At 40.9% G+C, this 18956-nt stretch overlaps 1 protein-coding gene and 1 pseudogene across 1 annotated transcript; one reads left to right on the forward strand and one right to left on the reverse strand.

Annotated features, from left to right (window-relative positions):
- The first annotated feature begins 1221 nt into the window (after window positions 1-1221).
- LOC145405386 (RNA exonuclease 4-like) lies at window positions 1222-17902 on the forward strand. Its single transcript, XM_080276793.1, has 7 exons — window positions 1222-1320; window positions 1996-2493; window positions 4355-4638; window positions 5792-5985; window positions 8561-8696; window positions 12353-12455; window positions 16999-17902. Exons 1-7 carry the CDS (start codon window positions 1315-1317, stop codon window positions 17188-17190), a joined length of 1413 nt encoding a protein of 470 aa, XP_080132919.1. The 5' UTR covers window positions 1222-1314; the 3' UTR covers window positions 17191-17902.
- On the reverse strand, window positions 2787-2905 carry LOC145405423 (5S ribosomal RNA; annotated as a pseudogene).
- Window positions 17903-18956: the final 1054 nt, after the last annotated feature.

An 18956-nucleotide genomic window follows, 5' to 3' on the forward strand; every position in this document is an offset into this window, starting at 1 on the left:
GATAACCGACATTCTCAACACAAACCAACAGCTTAGCAGTGGCAACCGCTCCATCACCCTTCACTGGATCCCCAGTCATGTTGGCTTAACAGGGAACGAGAAAGCAGACGCTGCTGCAAGATTCGCCACGGAGCATCCTCAGGTTGACGTTACCGCCTTGGTCAGCCTCTCTCGACTAAAGCAGGCTTTACGTGCTATATGTCCTATTCTCAACCGAGACGACCATGAATCCTATGTCCTCCAAGGCTCTTCTTCTGCCACTTGGTTTGCTATGGCAACCCAATATGAGCCTCTTTCAATACCAAGATTCATCCCCAACAATATTCTTCAAGGTATTCGTTGCCTGCGCCTGGGCTACAAGTGTCGTAGCCAGATGTGGGAAATGGAGATGAACCTACCTCTACTTGTGCACACTGCAACTCCAATACGCCTTTCCCCCTCCTGCACTACCTCATACGGTGCCCAGCCACGGCACGCCTTCGAGTTGCCAACCCATATCCTAATCCCGACATACCTCGCCATCTACCCATTGCCCACTCGTACTTTTCACTACGTAATGCAGCAGCCGGTGTTGTCGCAACTACACCCTTTAACATCCTCTCTAATGTCGTGCAGTGTGCACCCCCCCCAAAGTAGGTTATTCAATCACCCCTAGTGTTAACCCCCATATCACTGACTGGGCCAAACAAGGGCCCGGTCCTCTCTAGAGGAGAGGAAAATATAATAATAATAATAATATCAGTCGGATGTTAGCCTAATTAATGTTTCCTCTTTTTTTGCACGTCGGTGCAGAAGGTCATCAATGATAACTGAATCAAGTTTGATATAGACGAGCTGTGTAACTTCAGTTTCTCTTGGTGTGTAGCCTACAGTACTCTAAAGACTGAGAGAAAAAAAAGAAGGCTAACTAAATTGGTTTGCAATTATCATTAATGACATTGTGCTGTTAATCAAATGTGTTATCTCTGAGTCATGAGTTTTATGCCTCATTTTCCAAGGTACCCACTCTGCGCTAGATAACGCTGATGGAACGTTATCAGTGTGTTCACGATGTAAAGGTATTTATCATTCAAGAAATTAAGACTAACATATGAAAATCCAGTGAAATCTATAAACATAAAGAAGAAGCTCCAAGTTCTGGGATATTTCAACCTTCACACACCCGAATCCAAGATCTGCTAAGATTGTTTACGTTAGAACTGCCGTACCTTACGACGGTCATGTGCAGCAGCTTGAAGACGAAGAAGATGAAGCGGAAGCAGGTCTTCAAATGTCATGTGTTGACGTAGATTGTATGCTTACTTGAAGTTGTTAATGAATGTAAGTATAAAGTTATTGAAACTTTATGGGATTGGATGCTTATTTAACATGTTTTTGAGGAAGAAATTGGAGAGACTCTGTATGCAATTTTGTGTGATGCTGCAATAGACATTTGTTGCGAGAAGTTCGAAACAATTGAATTATAGAGATTAGGCACACTGGTAGAAGCAGAGCAGCATGTTAACTGACTTAGATCTATTACGGCAATTCTTTACTGTGTTGGAAGATCTAGATGATTAAAATCGGGGGGAGGGGGAGGTCTAGGGGGCTGAAAGGACGATGATGGACTGCCTGAGAAGGGCAACTTCAAGCTGTAGTCCACCAGGTTCACATCCAAATGAGCCTGGGGCCACAACAACAGTAACAACCATGTGTTTGATTTGGGGGGCGCGGTAGCACAGTGGTAGCGTGCCGGACTCGTAATCGGGGGATTGCGAGTTCGAGCCTCGCCCGGGCTGTCGTGCCGGGAGTGGTAGCTCGCTCCTGTAACCCTAGCGGGGCTATATAGTCCAATACAGGGCTTAGCTCGGGGGAACTCCATTTCTCCCATGTGTTTGATTTACATAGTTCTGCATCATGTATTTGTGCAATACTGAGAACCACAGTTCATGTTTTGGTAAAAAAAATATATATATATTTGTTGGCAACCTTTCTAATTGCAAACTCTTGTTTCAGATTGGGGTGCTGGTAAATATTTATCAAGAACAGCTTTCACTAGTTGACCAGTGTAGTGAAGGTTTCTTATTTGAATCAAGCTGTGAAGCGACAAGTATCAGGAACATAAAAGTCTGGGCATTGTGTATAATGACAACTTCACCAAAAGCTGTGAAAACAAAAGCAGCTGCCAGTACATTTGTCAGAGGTCAGCAAAGGAAAGAAATTTCATTAAAAATATCTGAACCCATTGGTCATAAGTTTGATGTTATGGAAACAGCAAAAAAGAGAAAGCAGAAAAGGAACGGTAAAAAGAAAAACAAGAAAGCTAGACATGACAGTATGAATTCTGATGGTAAAATGATGACTGAAGAGGATGATAAAAAGCACAAGACTCTCTCAGTTCTATCAGCAGATACAGTAAATGACACAGTTTCAAAGGAAAACAAACCATATCAGCCTGTCCTTGGCATCAAGAAGCCAGAAGATTACTCTGCTAATTGGAAGCAGCTTAAAGATGTAAGTATCTTTACTGTGTTGTGTTTCAAAGTAGAGCTTAGAAACAGAGACTAATTCATGCTAGGTTGATGGAAGATCGTTAAAAACAGAATGCAAGTGGGAGAGGGAAATGTTCATAGAGTGTACCGGTAAATTGTTGTTGATAAGCACAGGTATCAAGTTAATGTAATACATTCATCATTCATTCATTGCCAGACGCCATGCATCCCAGACGGGGTGGCCAAGGGCTTCGAGTTGATTGTTTTACAGGGAGGGGCACTAATCCTCCACCAACTCCACTTGACACGTAGGGATGCCAGCAGCATCTGGTGTTCCCAGGCGGTCACTCATCCAAGTACTAACCAGACCCAATGTTGCTTAACTTCGCTGATCGGACGGGAAGCGGTGTACTCAACGTGGTATGGCCAGTTAAATTAAAATGACCATCTCTGTGTATTACTCTTTATTTTGTCCGCTCCTTCATCATGTTGGTTCAGCATACTGTATCTTCCACTGACTGCATAAGGACTTATTAGACATCTAGCAGACTCAGAATGTTGGTATGGTGTGGTAGCTCTGAGCCAGAATACAGGAACATCACAGAAATGGTCTCATGCACCACCAAGAAGATACTATTATGATTTATGATAGTGCTTCATGTATACATGGCATTACTGTATTACAGATACCACCTCCTTGCAACAAGCTTTTTTTTTTTTTTTTTTTTCCTGGAAGATACTGTACAGAATTATATACAACAGAGAGAGAATGCAGTATATAGAGCAGAATGTAGATAGCTTGGTGACAAAGTACAATACTGGTACTGTATAATCAGTGTTTGCATTAACTCTAAGATGTTTGCAGAAAAAAAAAAATCTAGCTGCTTTAACTGAAGCAGCTGTGAGTAATGTTTGCATTGAGTTCATGGCTGAGGGATTCTCTCTCTCTCTTGCATGCACACACACACACACACACACACACACACACACACACACACACACACACACACACACACACACACACACACACACACACACACACACACACACACACACACACACACACACACACATTTCTGTAAAACAACTTTGTAGTGAGTCATGCGTAACTTGGTGAGGAGGAGGAGTATTAGCACTGTAATAATTATTAGCCTATGAGGACTGTGTGGAAACAGTACCATTAACTAAGTACCGGGTATGCCATGCCCATCAGTCAGAGTGACTTACTTCATATGTTTGATATACTGTATTTTTAATTGTACATAAAAATTCTGATATTGTCTAGCCATGTTTTGTGTAAATAGAGTTTGATGAAAAATATAAAAATGTAATCTGTACACAGTACAGTATATCAAAAAGTATCAGTAGGGTATGGAACTGAGTAGAATATTGCAGCATTGATGGATTCACAAAAATTGCGGATTCTTAGAATGAGTGAGCTTATTAAATCTGAAATTTGTTCTTATTTTTTATTTGTTGCCACAGCCAATTAGAATGAACTCTATTAACCCCTTTGATCCAGTGACGTGCCTTACAAATTTTTTCTTGCTATCTCCAGATGATTTTTTCATGTCTGGGGAGATCTCTTGTAATGAAAGAGTTAACGAAAGCTTTATGTACCTCCAATAGTTCAAAAAGCCTCTCCTAAGTTGAATAAAATTTTCTGGAGATGGCAACAATAAAATGAAAAATATGTCACCAGATTAAAATGGTTAATGGAGATATTATTGTTGTTAGGAAATCTGTGAACTTCGTTATTATTCGACAGATCAGAGTTATTGATGTAGCTACTGTACGGGTAGTTGCTTTGTTTATTAAGGTAATTTACAAAAATTTATGATGTAACTGAAAGCATGCTTACTATCTTCATTCTTCTATTGCAGATTATAACAAAAGGTGATAAACGAAGACAGATACAACAGTCAGAAGCTATTAGCAAAGGAGGTCTGCATAATATCATCAAGGAGAAACAAACTAAAAATAACACAAAGAAGAAGACTGAGAAACCTGGTTCAGATGAGGAAGAAGAGGACATCTGGTTTGACAACGTAGATCCACGTCTTATTGAAAGAAGCAAGAATTCAGGCCTCAAGAAAGGAACTGATAAGGAAAAATCAAAGAAGGCTGGAACTGCTGATGTCCTTATAGATACCAATGCCCCTGAAAGGTATGTGGAACTTTTTGCTTTTGAAGTTCATCATTCGTAAATCTGTTTGCAAAATATGGACAGTAGTCTCAGTACAGTACCGTAATCCCCCCTTTTATCCATCTGTGCATTAACCGACATTATGTCATTATCCATCAGGGCAAAAATCAGGTTGAATTAAAGTGAAATCAGTCACACTGGGTCAGAAGTGGTTAACATGAGAGCCAGTTTTGTGAGCTGCTAGCCAAACTGACCCACAGTGAGTGAGATTTCGTTTGCGAGGCGAAATGGATAACAATTTTTGCATACAGCCTGTTGGTGGGATTAGAACCCAAATGAACCTATATTAATTTTGTAACTGGTGAGAAAATATTCTGTTACTCACAGAAGGAAACTGTAACTAAAATTGTTAGGTAAAATTTAATTCTTATGTTTTTTATTCATTACTGTTTTTTTTTTTGTGCCATTAAATCAGTATTCAGACACTCTGGTGACCAGCCGCAGAGGCTGTCTGCTTGTTTCCAAACAACAAGTGGAAATCAGACTGTGACCAGTCTTTGATATGGTTTCTGCAGCAAGGAAAACTCTAGTAGACTACTTTGTGGCTCTGGAGTTGCTAGAGTATGTGAGGCGGTTGCAGAAACTGAGGAAAAGGGAGTGGGTACTCCATGGTGGTTTGTTTACAATTGGCCACAAGGTGCCAAGGAAGACGACACTGTTAGCTGTTTCAGCTCACAAAAACACGAGTGTGACGGCAACTCGACTCTGCTAGCCATTTTGCCTCACAAAAGCTGCTCGCACTTTGGCCACTTTTGGTTTAGTGTGATGCTGCCTTAAGTCAGATATATCTTTATGTGTTTAGAAATTCACTATCCGGGTGATATGATCTGTGTCAGACAAAGGGTGGGGGTGACACTAGCTCCATTGCTAGGATTGGAAGGTGATGCAAGAAGTTTAGAGAACTTTTTGTAATGGAGTGACTCTTTTCATTAGTCAGATTAATACCATGCTTCCTCTAAAGGAATTTTTTATTTAAAGCCAGACCACTTGCCAGAATCGGCTAATTGCTTCCCTGCTGTTGCTAACCCATGTCATGGGACCTGGGTTGGAATCACATATAAATAAGAAAAAATGCCATTGATGGAGCTAAGTTAAAAAGATTTATTTTCACCAGTTTAACAGACATCGTTGCAATGGACTGTGAGATGGTGGGTGTTGGGTATAAAGCAAAGGATTCAATGCTGGCAAGAGTCTCCATTGTCAACCAACATGGTCGTCCTGTGTATGACAAGTTTGTCTTGCCCATGGAGAAAGTGGAGGATTATCGCACTGCTGTTTCAGGAGTACGGCCTTCAGATTTGGAGAATGGTGAGTAGTTGGACCTGAGAGTTGGTTTATATGTTTTGTGCAATATGTTAGCTAAGAGACAGTATAAATGAACTTTGATTATGTAACTACCAAGTGGCTTGTAGTCAGCAATGGGGCTGGTTACCTTCAGCCCTTGGAGGTACTAGTTTCTACCTTAAGACTTTACAGCTTCGGACCATGGTATATTGTGTAATTATGTCCTCCAGCAGCCATTTCATTGTACAAGCATACCCCAGTTATCAGTGCAATTGATTAAGTAAGAACTCATGACTAGGTAGGGTATTGTATCTCAGGGTAGATTTAACATGTAAAGTGCAGGGCTCTTGTTTGGTGAGCCACAGCTCACAAATGTGAGTATTTTTTCCCTTCGGCGAACAAATTTTACATGCAAGTCGCCTTTTGGTGAGGAGAAAATACATCCACTTCAAAACTCAGTACCCTACAAAATAAGTAAATCTCGCTTAAATTAACAAAAAAGCACTTTGTGATCGATTATTAAGTCTTTCCATGTTACCATTGGGAATGTTTAAAACATCTTTGATGGATGTTCTTCCCAATTTGAATCATTGGAACCACTTGTCATATTGCATGTGGCTCAGACAATCCTCCTTATAAACCTGTTACAACATCTGAAAAGTCCCTGTAAAAGTTTTTCCAAAGTTGAAACAGAATTTCATGCAAACACGTTGCTCTTCATGATCCATCATTGTTCACTTTGCAACAAATTGCCAAGTGCACTAAACACATTTACACAAGCGCATATACCTTGATGACTAAGTGGCGTGGCATGATGCGGCTAGTGTTAGACTGAAGCTCAAAGTCGCTGCTATGTGGTGCTCCCATCACGAGCATGCTACGCTGACTCGTTGTTGACCCATTTAAAAAGGTCTGTTTCTTTTTTTGACAGACCTCATATATAAAGTGATGAGCTTGGGTCTCAGATTCACCATTTTTGTCTTGAAGTAGTTATCGGTCAGTGTACATGGTACTTCATTGTGGTATACAGTAGTCCATCTGTTAGTTCTGTATGTAGACATCATACGAAAACAGAACGCGAATGGCACTTGCATCGTACCGAACAGAATCATGTGCTTTATGTGTTGACGAAAAGAGCCGTTGTTTTGTTTATCAAAGCTCAGACATGCTTACATGTGTTGGCATAGGTCATCCAGTGGTGGTTCTCCATGTTGCTCAGTCTCTGGGAGCCTTTCTGTTCAGTCCCTTATCAGGAGGTCACACTCCATGATCTTGTTCCAGATATTTTTTTGGGTTTGTCTCTTACAGCCCAACCCTCGATGTTCAGACCTCTCACCTTCCACACCCAGTTGTCATCTTCCATTCTCTCAGCATGGTAGACTGAGATGACACCCAGTTGTCATCTCAGTCTACCCTTCCACATCACAATGCTAATACAGTACTGTACATTCAAGTCCCATCTTTCCTTTCATCTCTTCATTCGCAGTCCTAACCCCCCCAGGCCGGTCATTCAAGGACATACTAAACATCCGTTTATTCATTATGATTTCTGTATATTCAAGCATACAGATATCCTCTTCCTTTACTGTCCAAGTCTCACTACCATACAGCATTATGCAGTTAATACATTCTACAAACAAGTGCCCCTTAGCATGGAGGGAGAGCCCTTTAGTGCTAGGAGAGGTAACAACTCCCTGAATTTCCTCCATTGACTCCTTACCCTAGCAACAGAGTTAGCTCCAGCCTTACCTCCAGTACATAGCATGTCCCCCAAATACAAAACTCATCCATACATTCAAAAGACTCTCCAGCGAGATCAGTACTTTTTCATCTCTCAGTCTGTACATGCTCTCCTGGACACATTGCATATCTAAAATCAGCATTATTTCACATCTTACTTCTAATACCACAACATCTCTTATGTACCCACATATCGCAAACACTGCACAAGCTGTCGTTACTTCTCAAGCCCTTGTGATAATCAGCATATTGCCACATTTTCTGTGCTTTGACAGGACCACCACCAGCCCTAGATATCATCACTTTTGATTTATCCATGTTTACTGTCAAGGCCTTGTACCCCAGTCCATGTCTCTGCTTCCTAATTGTTTTTTCTGCCTTCCTCTCATTCTCCACAGTCAGCATCATCATCAGCATACAACATCTCCCATGGGATCCCATTTCTGAAGTCACGTAAGAGAGCCTCAAGCACCATGATAAACAAGAAAGGGCTCAAGACTGAACTTTGATGCATACTAATATTCACAGAAAACTCATCACTTAAATCTTCATTCACTCTCACCTGGGTGCAATTACCCTTTCTCATTGCCATAAACTACACTAACCAGTCAACCACTCCTTGATTCCAAGCACAACACATGTCACATTAATATGAAGATGCAGTGCTGGTGTAGAGATTCTGTGGAGTGACCATTAGGGGCAGTTGACTTATCTTTGGTTGACAGGTCTATTGGACCAGACATGACTGGGTTGGAGCAACAACATCAGTCAACCCACTAGACAGACCCACTAGGCATAAACTTTTTATTTTTACAGCTGAGATTTTGTCTTTGTGCTCAGTTGACCACTGTTGTTGCAGCGGAGCCATTCTTCACGGTGCAGCGTGAAGTGTATGACCTGATCAAGGACCGGATACTAGTAGGACATTCACTGAAGAATGATTTCCGAGCCCTCTATCTCTCCCACCCTCGTCCCCAAGTTCGTGATACTTCACGGTCAGTAATCTTTTATTTTCTCTTAAACAAGGAATTAGGAAAATACGAAATGGCAAAACCAGCCAAAGTATTTGGACCTTCAGTTCATGTTATTTTCACTATTTTGAGGCTTTTATGCAACATAGAATGTGCAGTTAAATGTATTCCCTTTTACAACACCAGTCCTTAGTATTCACTTTGTGTTTTCTTTCTGTGCATTCTCTGTCAGTTGTACATCCTTTATAGTTATGTGTTGCTTTTTGCCAGCAAAACTACTTCATTGGTAAGACAGTAGTGTCCATATATCACCTAATTTAGATGTAGTTCGTGTTCATGCTGTCTTTGCTTTGTTCCTTTATTGTAATCCATTCCATTACTCTAAATAACTATCAGAAGAAAAGGCAACAGAATCCTCAGACCTGGGCCTTGTGCTTGCCCAGGACTCAGTAAAGCTTGGCAGGCTCATCTGGCTGTGTGAAATGTTAGAGGCATGATGAAAGAAAGAAAAGGATAATGTGGGTGTTCAAGGAATGAGGGCATGAAGTGATGGTGTTGTGCAAAATGAAGATAAGAAGGAGTGTTAATGGATAACTGGGAAGCCATGACATGCAGTATACAATCTAATATCAGGCTTGAGCATTCTTGCATGGGGTAAAGAGGGACCTGGTTTCATGATGAATGGTGGAGAGGAATGAGGGATTCTGAGTGCATCAACCCAAAGTATATTTGCATTTCGAACCTGTGTTTGTAGTTGGTCCCACAATTCCTTGAATATTCCTGGAGACATGAGGCATCCATAGCAGTTGTTTAGTATTGTGTATTATAAGATTAATGTTCTTGAATGAAGAACTTATGGTGATTTGTGATTGCAGATTGGTTGACAACCTAGAATAATAAATTTGTATGTAGAGTGTATTAGGATACTGTGTTTGTGTGTGACTAAAATAAGGAAAATATTAATTTATATTGGGTAAAGAAAATTGTAATAAGAGGAATGTAGGTAGTGTACTGGATCCTGTGTCACCATTGTATTAACTCTGTTAATGTTAAAACTGAAAAGGAAAATATTTGACACCTGTGACATCATCTGCTACAACTAACTGATGAGAGTACATATCAGGAGAGTCAGATATGAAACGTGCAGGAGTGGTTGGTTTATTCTATTTACCCCTAAAGTATGCAAGTTGCTCAGCAGGTCTGTCCCTCCAGCCACAAAACAGGGAAAATTTTTGAGAATCTTGTGGCCTACCCAACCGCACAAACCAAGAAATCTTCCCTTACACAGTTCGCTCAACATGTGAAAGAAGAACACTCCCAACCAAGCACCTGAAAGGATAAAGGCACTCAAACACAAGTAGCTAAAGCAGTTAGGCTGCCTTAGTGGCAGCAGCAAGGCTGCCTTTGTTGCAGGACTTCACTTTTTTGCAAACATTTTTACATGGCATTTTTGTCAGCTTGCTGGATGACTCATGGGGTAGGCTACCATTCAAATTCACCTCAAAATATCAGATTATTTTATAATGATCTGACACAGAGAGGAGAATGTTAATATGGCCTGAATCATTAAAGTAAAGGGTATTTGTTTATTTATTTTTTTTCAGTTTTTATTGATTTCTTCAGTTTTTATTGATGGAGTAAATGCTGAAAATTTTCGGTAAACAATTTCGTTTCTCAGACACCATTTTTTTGCACTGTGGATGAAAACTTCACATGACCTTGTTAGGTCGGCATTCCTCTAAAACCTAAGCCCAACAGAAACCAAATCCATGCTATAGTTTCGGAGCTATAGGCTTTTGAATTGGAATTATTGTTGTTCGGGCGAAATTACCCCGGTTTACCCCATACGGTCCTGTATTATTCACTCCTCTTTGCCATTCATTGTTCAGCAGCTTCTTGTGTCCTTAGTCTGTCCATATGTACTCATACCAGTCACTTCTTCCCACTTGTCCACTGCACTCTGTCTCGTCTTTGTCTCACATAAAGCTATCATGCCATATAATACCTTCCTTCCTACTTATACTCCATTACATTCATCATTCATGACTTTGCATTTCACAGCCATATGAGGCTGCTTAGTTTTTCTAGGCAGTAGCCTAATAAAACTAGGCTCTCTGGATGATTTTTAGTTTTTGGGGAGTTGCTTAAAGGGTAAGGGGTTCATGGTTCTCACCAGCCTCACCCTTTTATCTTTCTGGATATACAGGTAATAGAGTATGGTTAGTTCCTGTAATCTCTCTCCCCTAACTGCAGGGAAAACATTGGTTGTATATCTAAGCACCCTAGTGTAATAAATAGCTTTCATACATATAGGAAATAATTTAGCTGTTAACCAGTAAGTAGTATTATATTACGTGTAGATTTAAATCTTAAGATTTTATTTTTAGGGTCATAATATAACCTACTGTAACTGCAGATGACAAGGAGCTGCTCGGGCCTTTCTAGAGCATGTACAGTAAATGCCAATGATGACTATGTGTTAAATGTTGATGGTGATAGTGGTGATTGTTTTACTAAAACAAAACATAATTATAAGGATCAGTAGTATCTGCCCTGATTACTATAATGCTGTTTGTAGTTTTGCTGAGTATTCATCACAGCTTTGCCCTGTCAGTGCATCAGTAACTCACCACCAACACTGTGCAACATCTTCGGTTAGTCCACAAAATATCACTGAAGGAATTTTTTGTTTTTTATCCAGTAACCATCTTAACAAGCATCTAATGTGGGATAAGTGGAAGCAGTGTTTTCAGAGGAGTAGAATGCTGTTGATAATTTGGAATTCCTAGTAGTATACTGTATATGATGCTGGAGAGGGATGCTTTCATGCAATATCACTGTGATATACAATTTGGCACCTCCATTGCACCCTCTGGAGGATACTTGTACTTAATTCAAGTTCAGAATCAGTGTACAGTACTGTAAATTAATTCACAACCTTCTAAAACACACATTTGACTGTAAACTTAATGAAAAAAGGACACAAGGTATTACACTCCAGATAATGTGTTAGTATACTGTAGTCTAAGAGTGTGAAGCTTTACTTTTACTACTTCCAACAGGACCTCTAATTTGTCCACGTTATCATTTACTTCCTTCTGCTTTACAAATTAAAATGATTGATTATAATTTTATTTCCCAGAGTTAACATCAGATTGAAATTTGGGTTTCATTCACCAAAGAATGGTGTCAAAACACTAGAAATGTCAAAAGTTAACTAGCATTAACTGGAATATCATTAAGCAAGGGATGCTTGTAAGCTGTTACCGACATTACTTTCAGTTTGTCATCCATCATCAGATATGTTAAGAAGAGGTGGATTCAAAATTTTCTCATGAGATACAAAGGATTATGATCGTGTGATTCAACAGTACCATGTACTGTTGTACTGTACCTGGTGTGAGAGTAATTTATCTTTTATTAGATAGATTCCAGTTTTGTGATAGAATCCTTTGGAAAGGGGGTATATCATAAATGGTAACATAATATTTCAAATTTTATCATCTTGTACTTGCTTATTTCATTTCATTTTGGGATCATCCTTGGGTATTAGTTCTAGTGTTGATATTGACATTAATGACAAGTTTATTAAATGTACCACGTTGATGAATTTTTTTATTGCCATGTGTTGTATGAGTTATATGATTTTGTTAGAATTTATCCAATATTTCATCCATCAGGTACCTTGAATTCCGTAAGCTCTTTGGAGGAAGAACGCCAAGTTTGAAGAAGCTGGCTGAGAGAGTGTTAGGCGTGCAAATCCAAGAGGGGGAGCACAATTCCGTAAGTTGGACCCCTTGTACAATGGGTGTAGTTTACACGAAGTTGATGCATTTTTTCCAGGATGTACATGTTTGTGGACATTTGTGCCAGGAGGCACAAGAAAAATATTGAGCCACGAGGGCAGTGTACTGTGAATTACATTCACTAAGGTTACAAGCAGTGGCAGACCAATAGGAAATTCTTGTATGCTGTGATAATTCACCAGTAATATAGTGCCCACCCAATCCCGTGCTTGTTAGACTATTCCTCGACTGTTTCTATGAATAAGGACAGCGAGACTCAAAATGAATGGGAAATTTGAATTGGCTTAAGGTTCATATCACAGGAAGAATGTTCTTACAAAAATCTCTCTAGTCAGAGAGCACAGTATAAAGAAGTGGTGCTGTCATATGTCTTTAATCCTAAAGCAATATTAGTTGCCAGTTTTGAGGCAGTGGGGTGTTGTCATAAAATGTTGATTGAAGAAAATGGTTAACACCCACCTTGGAACAGCTGAATACAGTATTATCAGGGGATAACAAACAAAAACTGCCCCAGTGGCCACCTCCTTTGTGGTACTCTTATGTATGTGTTTACATGTATGACTGCTCACTTTGAGGTGATGGTATTCAAGGAGTTATATAGTAGTACCTGTAATGTTTGTGGTACTGTTAGGCCCTTAAAGGTTGCACTGACAGTTGCATAAATGATGGACCTCTCCTGAAACAAAGGCACATAATATTAAGGTGTATGGTACAAGGATTTGTACTCATTAGGTCTTTTTGTATGATTCAGTTGATCTTGTGGACCAGTGTCAGAGCATTGAGCATGAGCTTTTACTGAAAATGTATACTGTAAGGTGAATTCAGACCTGAATACAGTACAAGAATGCATGGTTAAACTCTTCAGTTAGTAGGTGTATGTTATTCTTGCTGTCTCCAAAAGATTTTACTCAGCTTGGGGGATCCATTTTGACCTGAAGGGGTCAGATATAGTCTTCAGCTCATTTGTTATTCAGAATACTCGTAAGATGAGTAGCAAGAATGAAATGAAGATTAGATGTTGGGCTGATGGTGTTCAAGTGCTGTATATCCAGTGGCAAGATATGCTGAACCTGCAACCTCCAGCTGTGGTCTGCAAGGGGAGGCATGGCAGGACAGTATCTGGGGAGTCACAGACTCATCACAGTCTTAAACAAGTAGTGGAATGGATTTGCAGATATAGGTAGGCATAATGACATGTGGAGGTGTGTGGTACATAGGAGGACTCCTGGGTCATAGGGAATCAGCTGTTAAACCTATACCCCATGTCAAATGCATAAAGAAAAAAATGGTGATTACATGCCACAATCCAGTGACTGTGCAATAAGGGTTAGTGTTATCTCAACCAGATGCGATCCCCGAGGGGTGTCATATTGGACCATGTCACTTTTAGGTTAATAGAAGCTCAGTAATAGCACAGTAGTGGGTGATACACTTTGCAATGGGATGGTGTGGAGAGGTATATTAGATACAGGGGTGTGAGCTGGGAGCAGGACAGTGAAATGGCGAGGGACAGAGTAACTTGGAGGCGATTTGTTTGTGGCCACTACTTATGGGATTAAGGCGTCTGGCAATAGATAGATATTTCTTTCACTGTTAATCCTGAATGGAAAATTCCACATCATGAGAACATACAGAGCAGTCTGTGAGCGTAACATAGGTTTTCATATTCTTTGCTGAATGGTACAAAGTGCAGCTTTCACTTTTCACAGATATGTTTATTCTAGTCATTAATTAGTCTTCCTTTTGTGGGGTACTTTGGCATAAGCACCAAATCACAGAGCAGGATGCATAGGAAGCTGGCAGAGCAGCACTATCTTGTCAGTCTTTACTAGTGTACAACAGAAGTACATGAGGAATGCATTCATGTCTGCCTTGAATCCCAATTTGCTTTTGCATTAAATGGACATGGTTACAGAAAGTCATAATGGCTGTACATTTTCTGGTTTCCTGTGATGTGAAGGTTCCCTCTGGATTGACTTTGAAAACCATTAATTTCACCTAATTACCAAGTAATGCTGAGAAGCCTGGTTTCCAGTCAGAGTTAAAAAAAGAAAATGCCTGTTCCCGAGTTGGGCTGGTCAATAACTGGTGATGTGGCAGAGAGTGAATAGAGGGGATGTGATCTGCCAAATTGCTTCCAAGACATAAGGGTAAATGGAGCTTCCCACAGATGTTTGCTCTCATTCTTCCTCATGATCCCTGGAGCTAGGTGGATGGAGACTGAACTGGTTAACTACAAACTGAAGCAGGTTAAGGTGTTATTGTTTTGTTTTGTTTCGTTTTTGAAGGCTTCAACATGCTTGCATGTGTCAGCCTTGGTCACCTGATGGCGGCTCTCCATGCTGTGTGATCTCTGGCAGCTTCCCTATTTAGTCCCATATCCCAGAGATCACACTCAACGACCTCGTCTCAGGACTTTTTTGGTCAGCCTCTTGTTACCCAACCCCTAACATTAACACCTCTCACTTTCTGCACCCAGTTATCATCCACCATCCCCTCCACATGCCCAAACCCTCTCAATCTTCCTATCCTCATCACAGCACCAATACACTCCAGTCCCATCCTGCCTCTCAACTCTTCCATTGTAAACCTAGCCCTCCCAGGCCTCACACTCAGGGATGTACTGCACATCCACCTTATCTATGCCATTTCTGCATGTTTGAGCCTGTGAATATCCTCTTCCTTTACTATCTAGGTCTCACAACCATATAGCATTACACTTGTACCACATGCCACATACAAACATGCATTAGCATGAAGGAAGGGTCCTCTCAGTGTCAGGAGAGGCAACAGCTCCCCGAACTTCTTCCAACCACTCCTCATTCTATCCACAGACCTAGCTCCAGCCCCACCTGCAGCACATAACATGTCTCCCAAATGACAAAACTCTTCCACACACTCGAGAGACTCACCAGCAAGATCAGTCCTTTCACGCTCTTCCACACACTCGAGAGACTCACCAGCAAGATCAGTCCTTTCACGCTCTTCCACACACTCGAGAAACTCACCAGCAAGATCAGTCCTCTCACGCATGACAATCTCTATATGCCCTCCCCGACACACTGAACACTTAAAATCAGCATTATCTCGCAGTCTACCTCTAATAGCACTACATCTCTTATACATCCACTTATTACAAACACTGCACAAGATGGACTTACTTCCCATGCCCTTATGGCAGACCTCACATTGCCATTCTCCCTCTTCTTTGACAGTACGGCAACCACAGTATGTGTTTAAAGACATGCTTCCACAAATATTCAAATGTATTGTTACTTTGATTATTTGATGTATATAATGTCATGCAGTTGTAGTTACTGGATCTGCAGAAAATAACCACAGCTCTCAGCTCACATAGTCTTTGAGTATGGTGACTTCCTCTTATCTTACCATACTTCTGGATGATTTTATTCAGTATTGACTGACCTGGAGGTACTGAAAGTGTTAAAAACAATCTTTATTAATCCTTTAAGCATAATGACTTACTTAATATTTGATTCCAGCTACTGCCAGATGATTTCATTCAGCTCAGGAATGGCATATTGTAGTAAAGGGATTAACCTTGTAGATCAGAAATTTCAGTGTTTCTTGATCAGTATATGTTTTCCATTTAGCCTCTGAGTATTACCGAGAGATTAGAAAAAACAAGTTCTCAGATGCCTGGAGGGAGGTCAAGGGTGGCCCTTCTTGCTGTTTGCTCTTCAGATGCTTGCAGGGAAATAAAGGGCAGCTCTTCATGCTGTATGCTAATGTACTGCATTGGCTCTGCGCTCACTTACAGGTTTTTAGATTCGTAGTTCGGTCTATTGAGTTTAGGTGCTCCAGCTGGTTGTGGCCCATAAGGGTTCACTTTCCAAGAGGTGGTTGGAGTTTATTGCTCTTGACATGACACTCAGAAGCAAGCACCTGGTCACACTCACCCTGTTCGTTTGAAATGAATTGCTTAGCCCCGGGCCTCTATGCTGTTGCTGAGGTAATACTGGATTGGATGATGGAAGAATGGTTTCTAATAATCGTGATTATTTATTTATTTATCCATCTTTGTGATGTCTTGCATCATTGCAGGAACTTCCTCACAGGAGATTACCATGACAGAAATCTTAAAGCTGCTCTTACACATTTAATAGGCTTTCTTAACTGTTCGCAGCTTGCCCAGCATACACAACTTGTAACTGATGATTCGGCTCTGTGCTGGATTTTTTGGCACAGGGTTATTATTGTTCCTTCCTTCTTATCATCCCTCCTCCATTCCTATTTCTCTTACCGCAGAATTGATCAGTTGTCTTTTCCCATATACTTGGATCCTAGTGTACCTTGACTTTTAGGTCATTTAGGTGGGACTGATTGTTGGAACATCACCAGCTCTCTCTTTCAGAGGCAGTGAATAGGTAGACAGGGAAAAGAGTCAGGATAATGAGATGACTTATGTAAACTTTGTCGAGTACACTGGCTACATGTAATGATCTGATGTTGAGTTTGGACATTCAATGATGATTTATTAAAAAATTACTCCTCAACAGGTCCAAGATGCCCAGGCTGCCATGCGTTTGTACATGACTCACCAAGTAGAGTGGGAGACTATGTTGAAGAAGGCTAAAAGGAGAAAGATTGCAGCTCAGTGTAGGCGAGCAGCAGGCAAGAAAGCAAAAAAGTTAAAGGACAAGGGTAAAAATGTGAGCTTTGCCCCAGCCTCACATGATGCAAAGAAATAGAGAAGAAGGCTAGAAGAAGTCTCTTGGTAATGGAAAATAGCTGCAGGGTGACAGCTATGGGGAGGAAGTTTATACCTGATGGAAGAAACTTATTAATGGTAAGCTATCTGAGTATTGGGAGGTGTAAGGTAGAAAGGTAGAATTTGGTTGGTCCATGCTAGAGAGGTTAAGAAAAAACTGAGCTCAGTAGTTTCTTAAGTTTTGTTTGATAAAATTTCGTCAGTTTATGTCCCGTGCACACATAAATAATCACAACACTTCATCATTGCTAGCGCATTTTAGTTTAAACTTTGAGGGCACAGGTGACGGATGTTTGCCGTGCCAGGTGATCTTCACTTGTAGGCCACCATTTTAAGATGCAGCATCTGCTCATACTGGGCATCATTATGGTAACACGTGGTTCAGCAGACAGTGTGTTTTTTGAGGTGGTTGGAAGTGTGGATGGATTTCTTGTGCCCATAATATGGCTAGTATGAACCTTGGAGGTGGTGGGCAGAGTGGCATGGGTGGGGGGAGATCCACCTGAGTGACCAGAACCATTAACAGGGAGAAAGAGAGAAAAAAGAAAAACGGGAGCACAGAATTGCAAAGAAGCATATGAAGTATACCGAAGTTTGGCTGAGAAAGGCAAGATTAACCCAGCTCAGGTAACCATCCTGTCCCCATACTCATCAGGTAACCATGGGTTCTGCCAGACCCTGGAATAAAAGTCAAGAAAAAATATTTGTGTTTTGTTTAATGAGTTCCTGACTATATTATAAGTAATGTATTGTTTCTACTTTCAAAATACTGTATGCAAGCGGTAGTAAATTTTCCTCATTCTATATATCTATCTATCTATTGCCAGACGCCTCAATCCCGTTTGGGGTGGCCACAAACAAATCGCCTCCACGTCGTCCTGTCCCCCGCCATTTCACTGCCCTGCTCCCAACTCACACCCCCCTCTCTCATATACCTCTCCACCCCATCCCTCCATCTCATCCTCGGCCTCCCCCTCCCTCTTCCCCCCTCCACCTCACTCACATACACTCTCTTCGTCAGTCTTTCACCCTCCATCCTCTCCACATGGCCAAACCACCTCAGTGTGTTCCTCATAACACTTCCTGTCACATCCACATCCACACCACAACGCTCCTTTATATCCTCATTTGTCAGCTTGTCTCTCCATGTGTCTCCACAGGCACCTAAATAACTCATCTAAGCACCCGTCTAGCAACAAACTCTCATTGCTTTTCTGTCCAGCTCTCAAATGCAAGAGTTAACCATTACTCCCAGTCCTTTGTTTATGCAACAGGTCAGCTCTGGGGCTGTCTCCCTCTGTCTGTATTTCCTGCATCCTATGATCTCTACTTTTTCAAACGCAGTGTGTCCAGGCATCTTGAAATGAGTGGATCTTGAATTTGGCTCTCCTTTGTATTGTTTTTGTTTTTTTTCTTGGAAGGTATGGTTTGCAGGCTCCTGGCCTGTGGTTCCTTCTTCCTTGCATTAAAAAAAAAAAAAAAAAAAAAAAAAAAAGTCATTGGATTGGCCCAGGCTGATAGCCAAGTGCTATGAAGCATGTAAATGTGGATGTTTATGCCTGTGGAATCAGGATTGTGGGGGCTTGAATGGTGAGTGAATGAGTGTGTGGCCCATTTGACTGGGCATACTTTTGGTAGATGAGGCACTCACAATCCATTCCCTCAGTGTAGTGTAACCTTAATGTGACTATACTCTGTGTTAAAAACCAAATGGTTTCTCATATTCCCAGGGAACTGTCTACTGGG

The sequence above is a fragment of the Coenobita brevimanus genome, chromosome 66 (assembly GCF_032717465.1).
Source record: "Coenobita brevimanus isolate Jiangsu-jjx chromosome 66, ASM3271746v2, whole genome shotgun sequence".
In the NCBI taxonomy this organism is placed as follows: domain Eukaryota; kingdom Metazoa; phylum Arthropoda; class Malacostraca; order Decapoda; family Coenobitidae; genus Coenobita; species Coenobita brevimanus.